At 46.0% G+C, this 10000-nt stretch overlaps 1 protein-coding gene across 4 annotated transcripts in view; it reads right to left on the bottom strand.

The window, feature by feature from the left end:
- Positions 1–1311: 1311 nt before the first annotated feature.
- The window catches only part of LOC143124628 (uncharacterized), a 24796-nt gene continuing 16107 nt past the window's right edge, over positions 1312–10000 (bottom strand). For 3 of the 4 annotated variants that reach the window (XM_076286297.1, XM_076286295.1, XM_076286299.1), the window contains 8 exons: positions 8763–8904; positions 7682–7786; positions 7370–7460; positions 7245–7278; positions 5487–5558; positions 5042–5144; positions 4484–4599; positions 1312–2898 (listed from right to left, as the gene is read on the bottom strand). In XM_076286297.1, coding sequence (XP_076142412.1) covers positions 2763–2898; positions 4484–4599; positions 5042–5144; positions 5487–5558; positions 7245–7278; positions 7370–7460; positions 7682–7786; positions 8763–8904 — 799 coding nt within the window. In that variant the 3' untranslated portion in view covers positions 1312–2762. Of the gene's footprint in view, positions 2899–4483; positions 4600–4710; positions 4786–5041; positions 5145–5486; positions 5559–7244; positions 7279–7369; positions 7461–7681; positions 7787–8762; positions 8905–10000 lie in introns of those variants that run through there. The other variant, XM_076286298.1, reaches the window with a different exon arrangement.

Genomic DNA, 10000 nt, shown 5'->3' on the forward strand with positions numbered 1-10000 from the left:
ACCCAGAGACTTTCTAATGAGGAGACACAGCACTCAAATAATCACCCATAGAAATGTATGGTGTTAGTTTGTAACTCAAAGAGTCTCCCATAGAATATGGTGTTAGTTCGTAACTCAAAGAGTCTCCCATAGAAATGTATGGTGTTACTTCATATGAGAGAAGCTAGGGAGGACTCTCACTCAGTGAAAAACAAGTCAAGTAGGTCTGTTTTTAAACCATGTATTTGTATTGTTTTCCAAAAACACAAACATGGCAGTCGTCTACACGTATTCCTCCCTTTCCGCCGCCAAATGTTGGCATGTGAACACATCGTGCCAATCATGTGTTGTGATCTCGCAGCTGGAGCGATGGTGGTGTCGTGAAGCCTTGCGGAAGTGCAGTTCTGCCCAAAATAGATGCCTGAATAAGTGCCCAAAATTTTGTTATTGAAGGGAATTCAACTGGAAAACTGAGGAAAGCTCTGACAGTCACTTTCTCCTTTATTTTTCTCAGTTTAATATGACACGCCTGCTTGAGGCACCCTTAAAGTTCCACCCTGTTAGTGTATATTATGTAAAATGTTTATCGGATAAAATATTTGTAAAAACATGTTAGAAATAGTTATTTAAGTTCTGCTCATCTGTAGAGTGTGTGCTAGCTATTGTCGAGCTAGACCTAACTAACTAACTTGGCTAAAAAATCCATCCTGTTGGGCTATGTATGCCTATAACATATAATATATAATATTTAGTTAACTAGTGAGGGTCAAAATGCGCACTAGTTAACAAGTGAACACATTTTTGGCCTTACTACAGTAGTTAACTAGTAGAAGCATTTTGGCTCTCACTAGTTAACTAGTGCAGGGAAATGTAGTTAACTAGTTGGCTCTCACTAGTTAACTATTGCAGGAAAATGTAGTTAACTAGTTGATAGAAAAAGCTCAGTAGCATATGGCGCTGTAGCTTGATAAACATATCGGAGTAAATGCTCAATTGGCTTGCCATATGTCCCTCTCCTTGTTCTAGAAACTCCCATGAAGCCCCAACTCTTCTGAGTACCTCCTTTCCGAACACTTCTAACAACCCAGCACACCAATCATGCACCTCCCTCCTTCCCTCCCTCTACTTCCTGCTTAGCCAATTCTGTATGTGAATTTTAATATCAAAATAAAAGCTTATAAACAAAAGCAGCTTTTATCTATAGCGTTTCCAGGTCTCACAGGGAGCATTACAAAATGACTAATGTGTATGACTCCTTTAATGTATACAGATGCATACATGCATATCACACGCTCACACACACACACACACACACGCAGAGATCAAACAGACTTGAGAGTGGAGATGAAACCATGTTTAATCCAATGAGCTCTTTGGCTTTCTGGTGTGAAACACTTCATATAAAACACAGGAGCATAGGCTGACAGTCACATGCACGCACGCACGCACGCACACACACACGCACACACACACACACACACGCATTCACACACGCAGACACACACACACACACACAAATATCACATACACAAGTGCACATGCACATATGCATGCACACACACGCAAACACACAGCATGGCAGATTAAAACAAATGTTTGCACTAAAACATGTTTTCACACAGGAAAAAAAATCTCTCTTTCTCTCTCGTGTGTGAAGAGCACTCAGTCTCAGACGCACACACACACACATTGGTGAAATAGTTGTGGGGGTTTCCGTGTGTTTGTGTGTGTGAGTGTGTGTGTGGTTTCGCTTCAGGCATCCCACTCTCACTTCCCTGTAAAGCACTTAGGACACAAACACTCACACACACACACTCACACATTAATGTAAGGCACACATAGGGGGGCAGGCACTTAGGACACACTCACACACACACACACACACTCACACACACACACCTGTAAGGCACACAGAAGGTGATTGGCAGTAGTTTGATCATCCAAGTAAAAATCTCTAGAATTATATTAGTGATATGATAGGCCTGTGTGTGTGTGTGTGTGTGTGTGTGTGTGTGTGTGTGTGTGTGTGTGTGTGTGTGTGTGTGTGTGTGTGTGTGTGTGTGTAAGCAAAAGAAGAGGAAGTACAAATGGCGTCATTCCGAATTCCGCAACACTGATGTTTTGTTTTTCATTCAAGTGTTTGTGTGTGTGGCCTGCAAGTAGGTGTGTGTGTGCGTATGTGTGTGTCTTTGTATGTGTGTGTAGTGTAAAACACTGATGATTCCACTGACTCTGAAGAGCTGAAGAGTCCCATTAAAGTGCAAAAGGTGGTCACAATGCTCAGATGGGGCACTCAGAGTGTCTCTGTGTGTGTGTGTGTGTGTGTGTGTGTGTGTGTGTGTGTGTAGTGTAAAAACACTGGTGATTCCACTAAACTGAAGAGTCCCATTTAAATGGGTGAACAATAAAGTGCAAAAGATGATCACAAGTAATGCTTCCATGGAGCACTGGGAGTGTATTTGTGTGTGTGTGTGTGTGTGTTGGGAACTGCATCAGCTGATTAGCTAAGACATCGAGCTGACTAAAGTGCATTTCACCCAAAACCTAAAGAGCCTCCTACACATATAGATAATGTCTCTCTCTCTCTCACACTCTCACACACACACACACACACAGAATAGTCCAGTTTGAGTGAGACAGACAGACAGACACATAGAGAGCCGGTGCTGGAGTCAGGGTTGCCAGGTCTAGCAGTCTTCCCCCTGTTGTTCAGGGTTGCCAGGTCTAGCAGTCTTCCCCCTGTTGTTCAGGGTTGCCAGGTCAAGCAGTCTTCCCCTTGTTGTTCAGGGTTGCCAGGGCTTGCGGTCTTTCCCCCGCTGGTCAGGAATGTGTTTGTAGCGACATTTCTCCCCAAAATGGCAGCCTGTCGTCCGCCAGAAGTAACACTCATCCCCGTGTACAGGGCCCCTTCGCCTGGCACTGGAACACAAACACACACACACACACACACACACACACACACATATATATATATACACACACACACACACACACACACACACACAGAGAGACACACACACAGAGACACACACACACAGAGGCGCACACACACACACACATCACACACACACACACACTTTTATCCAAGGCAACTTACAGATACCAATTTGGAGGGCCAGTCTTGGGATTAAGTGCTATGGTGGCAGCTCAGGACTTTGTGACTATGGCATGCGGCATGCTATCTAACTTCCTTAGCCACTACGCTACCACCACACTCACTAGGGCTGAAAGATTGATCATAACGTGAAATTTAATGATGCTAACCTAGTGAACACTGAGCTGAATTGAACTTTAACACCGCAGGGCAAGTTATGCTAGTGAACACCGAGCTGTATTGAGCTTAATTTGCCCTGCGGTGTTAATGATGCTAGAGAACAGCGAGCTGAATTGAACTTAATTTGCCCTGCGGTGCTAATGATGCTAACCTAGTGAACACTGAGCTGAATTGAACTTAATTTGCCCTGCGGTGCTAATGATGCTAACCTAGTGAACACGGAGCTGAATTAATTTGCCCTGCGGTGCTAATGATGCTAACCTAGTGAACACTGAGCCTGTGGTGCTAATGATGCTAACCTAGTGAACACTGAGCCTGTGGTGTTAATGATGCTAACCTAGTGAACACTGAGCCTGTGGTGCTAATGATGCTAACCTAGTGAACACTGAGCCTGTGGTGTTAATGATGCTAACCTAGTGAATACTGAGCCTGCGGTGTTAATGATGCTAACCTAGTGAACACTGAGCCTGTGGTGCTAATGATGCTAACCTAGTGAACACTGAGCTGAATTGTCATTCAACTGTATTAGAATCCCTACGGAGGGGAGGGGCATGTCCATTGTGTGTGTGACACAAGGAGAGGTTGTGACAGTTTCCTGCTGCTGAATGTAACTAATGAGAGAAGAGAATATTTACATGAAACAGATGCGTATTGTGTGGCGGACATTTGAGGGGGCAGCCCCCCTCCCACCCCCTCCTCCCCCTCTTCCCTCGGCGCATGATGATCATGATTACATGTTTACAAAGCTGGAAGTTCAAAAAATATACTACTGTGATTGAATATGATACTGTGATAGTTAAATAAAAATGTCATTCATATCAAATTATGCACCACCTAATGTCATCATAACACAGGCCTGGCCTCCAGGAAAGACCAGTTGATGTTTAATTTATCTAATATTGTGTTGGTCATACTCTAGAATGATTTATTGCTTGTCTTTGTTGAATAATACAGAAGATAATATTAAATCGCAAAAATCACAACAACAACAAAATCGCAATTAGATTATTTCCTAAATTTTTCTAAAATCGTTCAGCCAATGCTCACACACATACACACTGTGCCCCCCACACACACACACACACACACACACACACACACACACTGCCAGCTGGCACTGGAACACACACACACACACCAACCATCCATCACACACACGCAGGCACACAAACAAAAACACACACAAATCAATCAAATACACACACACACACACAGACATTCCATCCTTACCCAGAGGCTCCTGAGAGAGGGGGCGGGGCCTTTAAGGGCAGTAGAGGGGGGAGGGGTCTTTGCGTGCGCCGGTCAGGATAACGTACCACCAGTCGAGTGTTTTCAATTCCATAGCCCTACACACACACACACAGAGTCAGGATAACGTACCACCAGTCGAGTGTTTTCAATTCCATAGCCCTACACACACACACACACAGTCAGGACAATGCACCACCAGTCGTGTTTTCAATTCCATAGCCCTACACACACACACAGTCAGGACAATGCACCACCAGTCGAGTGTTTTCAATTCCATAGCCCTACACACACACACACAGTCAGGATAACGTACCACCAGTCGATTGTTTTCAATTCCATAGCCACACACAGACACACACACACACACACACCTGCAGCAGGCCTCACCTAATTAACCAACCAGAATGCCAGAGCAGGCGTGCATTTACCAAGTAGCCACAGGTAGGGGCATCACTGAAGCCTCACCTGCAACCCAATCTAACAGTGTGTGTGTGTGTGTGTGTGTGTGTGTGTGTGTGTGTGTGTATGTCTACTTACATTGAGTTTCTCCAGGGCCCGGGACGCCATGCTTGCATTTTTAAAGTTGACAAAGGCACAGAACCGCTCATGCAGCACACGGATACTATCTATCTCTCCACACCTAGAGAGAGAGAGAGAGAGAGAGAGAGAGCGAGAGAGAGAGGGAGAGAGAAAGAGAGAGAGAGGGAGAGGAAGAGAGGGAGAGAGACAGAGAGAGGGAAAGGGAGGGAGGGAGGGAGGGAGAGAGAAAGAGAGAATGAGAGAGATGAAGGGGGGGTGGAGAGAGGGAGACAGAGAGGAAGATTGAGAAAAAGTATGAATGCAGGATATCGTGGGTCCAATTCAAATGAGGTGTCATGGAGCAGTGCTCAAGGGTGTGGGTGTGTTTCGTATGTGTGTGTTTCGTATGTGTGTGTGTGTGTGGGGGGGGGGGGGGGGGGGGGGTGTCCTGGGGCTTGCTTACGTCTTGAAGAGGTCCCATAGATGTTTTTCCGTCAGTTCAGTGGTGATGTTCCCCACCCATAGAGATGGACCCCTGCAGAAGAACACAGAACCTTAAGAACCCAAGGAACCGCAGTGTTTGCACCATGTAGGGCGGAGGTAGTGTAGTGGTTAAGGAGCTGGGCTAGCGTGCAGCAGCCTGAAAGTTGTGGGTTCAATTCCCAGCTTCCACCGTTGTGCTCTTGAGCAAGGCACTTAACCCCAAGTTGCTCCGGGGACAATGTGATTGTAATATAGCTAACATATGTAAGTCACTTTGGTCAAGAAGTGTCTGCTAAGTGTAATGTAATGTAATGTAATGTAATGTAATAATGTAATGTAATGTAATGTAATAATGTAATGTTGATTTTGGGATGAATGAATGAATGCTGGCATGGTATCAGAATTAGGGCAGATGCACAATGTAGTTGCGCTCGCCTTGTAAGGTGTTCATGTGTGTGTTACACAGCCACTGGCTGCCGCTCACATAAGTATAATACTCTTTTGATCCCGTGAGGGAAATGTGGTCTCTGCATTTATCCCAATCCGTGAATTAGTGAAACACAAACAGCACACAGTGAACACACAGTGAGGTGAAGCACACACTAATCCCGGCGCAGTGAGCTGCCTGCTACAGCGGCGCTCGGGGAGCAGTGAGGGGTTAGGTGCCTTGCTCAAGGGCACTTCAGCCGTGCCTACTGGTCGGGGATCGAACTGGCAACCCTCCGGTTACAAGCTGCCATATTACAATTGAACAATAAGTAGAACTAGTCAGGTTATTAGGGCCCACCCACTTCCACGTATGGTGTTGATGCAGCTCAGTTTATTGTAGAAACATGAACTTTCTTCCGCAGTGTGTCGTCGTCATTTTGTAGCGCTGGCCACTGCAGGATTAGGGCAGGCGCACCATATTGTCATGGTGCATGGTAGGTACAAGTGACCACCGCACATATATAGGCGCACAATATTGCCCAGGTGCATGGTGGGCTACAAGTGCCCTCCACTGGCTGGTCCTCACATTCTCACAGTTATCAATAAACAGCAATGCTTATCAGAGGTACCTGTCTAGTTTTATTCCATAATTATATTGTTTTTATGGACGTCAGTAGCATGGGCTATCATAGAGCTTCCATTTACTGCGTCACTGCAGTGCGGTAGCGTATGTCTGTCAACAGCACAAAAACTACGGGGACAATTTCCCCACAGCTTGGTGAAAAGGAGTAGGAAAGGCTAAGGACAACGCAGCTGATCCCACTCAAAGGGAACGTCAAAGTATTTCCTGTGTGTGTGTGTGTGTGTGTGTGTGTGTGTGTGTGTGTGTGTGTGTGTGTGTCCCATGTAGTAGCCTCGCCGATTAGCTCGCAACGACGGTGAAAGTGAAATGTGGAGAGTGGGCTCTCAGCTACAGTACTGTAGACACGCACTGAGTCGCAACTCTGTGCCGGTAAAGAGTATCAACTGGTAGGTTAGTATCGAAGGTAAATGGATTATAGCAATTTTGCAAATGTAACAACGGCACACATCATGGGCAAAAACGTTTAGTATGCACTTGCGGAGATAAATGCCTACAGTTGATGTTAATTGCGGACTATAACCAAAGAAAGTAAAGGAGATGGATGATTTGCACCAAATAAAGGCTGTTGTTGTGTTTCTACAATATATAGGGGGGGGGGGGCTGATCATATCTGACATGTTCTAAAGAACTGTTGCGGTTCTAAAGATCTGAGAGAACCAAACATACCCAGCCTGGCCAGAGGAGCTCTCCTGGGTCACCACTGGAAAAAGAGGAGAAGTATTAGTGCGTGTGTGTGTGCGTGTGTGTGTGTGTGTGTGTGTGTGTGTGTGTGTGTGTTCACACACTCTTACCTGCTGTTGCCTCGGAAGATGCGAGTGCAGCCTGAACTGTAGTGTACTTTTCCAGCAGCGAGACACTCTGCATCTCCTCAAAGCCGAGGTCCTATACACCCACACACACACACATAAACACAAACACACACACACACACACAGGAGTCTTGCATGAGCTGAGGCCTGTAAAGTGTGTCTGTTTGTGTGTTAGCATGAGCTGAAGTCTATAAAGTGTGGGACAGTAGTGTGTGTGTGTGTGTGACCATGAGCTGAAGCCTGTAAAGTGCAAGACAGTTGTCTGTGTGTGTGTGTGTGTGTGTGTGTGTCTTACCATAAGCTGAAGGGCTCTGCAATTGAAGAGTTCGTTGGCCGCCTCTTCACAGTCATTATCCAGCAAAAGCACCTGCTCCATGGCCTTCTCTGCTTCACTGTACCTCTATACACACACACACACACACACACACACACACACACACACACACACAGGTGAACAAACACACAGGCAAAAGCACCTGCTCCATGGCCTTCTCTGCTTCAATGTACCTCTATACACACACACACACACACACACACACACACACACACACACAGAGGTGAACAAACACACAGGCAAAAGCACCTGCTCCATGGCCTTCTCTGCTTCAATGTACCTCTACACACACACACACACACACACACACACAGGTGAACAAACACACAGGCAAAAGCACCTGCTCCATGGCCTTCTCTGCTTCACTGTACCTCTACACACACACACACACACACACACACACACACACAGGTGAACAAACACACAGGCAAAAGCACCTGCTCCATGGCCTTCTCTGCTTCACTGTACCTCTACACACACACACACACACACCTAGCCTGACCTAACCTGTGTGTGTGTGTGTGCCTTTAACCCCATTAGGACACTGCCCTGTGTGTAGAAGCCCTTGGGCCAGAGGTGTGTGTGTGTGTGTGTGTGTGTGTGTGTGTGTGTGTGTGTACCTTTAACCCCATTAGGGCACTGCCCTGTCTGTAGAAGCCCTTGGGCCAGGTGTGTGTGTGTGTGTGTGTGTGTGTGTGTGTGTGTGTGTGTGTGTGTGTGTGTGTGTGTGTGTACCTTTAACCCCATTAGGGCACTGCCCTGTCTGTAGAAGCCCTTGGGCCAGGTGTGTGTGTGTGTGTGTTTGTGTGTGTCTGTGTGTGTGTGTGTGTGCCTTTAACCCCATTAGGGCACTGCCCTGTCTGTAGAAGCCCTTGGGCCAGGTGTGTGTGTCTGTGTGTGTGTGTGTGTGTGTGTGTGTGTGTGTGTACCTTTAACCCCATTAGGGCACTGCCCTGTCTGTAGAAGCCCTTGGGCCAGGTGTGTGTGTGTGTGTGTGTGTGTGTGTGTGTGTGTGTGTGTGTGTGTGTGTGTGTGTGTGTACCTTTAACCCCATTAGGGCACTGCCCTGTCTGTAGAAGCCCTTGGGCCAGGTGGGGGCTAGTCTGATGGACATCTCGGCGTCGGCCAGAGCCTGTGGATACAGCTCCAGACACTCATAACAGTAGGAGCGGTTCCCAAAGAACCTGCGCACGCGCACGCACACACACACACACACACACACAAACACACACACACACACACACACACACGCGCGCTCGCAAATACACGCACACACAGAGAGACAGAGAGAAAGAGAGAGAGAGAGAGACATATGAAACATTATAAACACACACACAGAGTAACAGACACAAACACACACACACACACACACACATATGAAACATCATAAACACAAAGACACATACACACACCCACACAAAAGAGCATACAAACACACAGACACACAAACGTGTTCTAGGATATATGTAAATGATTCAGCTGGTTTAATTTACCCGGCGTGCAACTCATCTCTGCTCATCTCCATATTTCTTATCACCTAGGCTTCGGCAACATGGGAATGTAGCATTATTATGGCACATGTGCTTGTTATTTCTTTGTTTATATATTTTGTGTTGCCAATAACAGTGGAGGGCGCCGTTTGTTGGGCAATGCTGCCACCTTGTGGTCACAGATTCACCGTGAGTGAAACTCCTTTCCTTTCTTAGTGTTTGAAACACACACAATCTGCACTGAGTTACAAATTCTTTCAGTGTTTCCCATACATTGACTAATCTGTGGCGGGGCGCCACGAAATAAAAATCGGCCGCCACAGATGAATATTCTATGTTTAATTTAATTTAATTTAATTTAAATTAAATATAAGCTCAAATCCTTGCATTGCCATTGAGCTGCGCTTTTTACTCACGCAGCCTTTCCTTGCCCCGCCCCGCTCTCTCTCGTAGCCCGCTGCCCCTCCTCTGCATGTGCATTTAACAAAATATTCACGATTGTTGTTGCCACATAGAAGCATTGCATAGAAGACGTCTGGCTAAATTGCTATTAAATCCGCTTAGCATCGTGACCATGCTGCGCAAATTTGTTCAAAACTGCTGCATTAAAGTTAACTCTGCTAAGGTCTGATGACAACATAGTAGGCTACAGTGAAGAGACTAAACTAAGTTAAGTTATGAAATCAAGCAGTATCTCAAAGCTAACGTTAGAATACTGTTTGGATGTCGAATTTAGCATGCTTAGCCTACTTACAGCTGCTTGTCAATTTCGTTGAAGGACTCATTTTAT

Source organism: Alosa pseudoharengus, unplaced genomic scaffold (assembly GCF_046254945.1).
Source record: "Alosa pseudoharengus isolate Yale_2024_CS ecotype anadromous, Long Island Sound unplaced genomic scaffold, YU_APseudo_1.1 YU_APseudo_1.1_scf_15, whole genome shotgun sequence".
NCBI lineage: Eukaryota > Metazoa > Chordata > Actinopteri > Clupeiformes > Clupeidae > Alosa > Alosa pseudoharengus.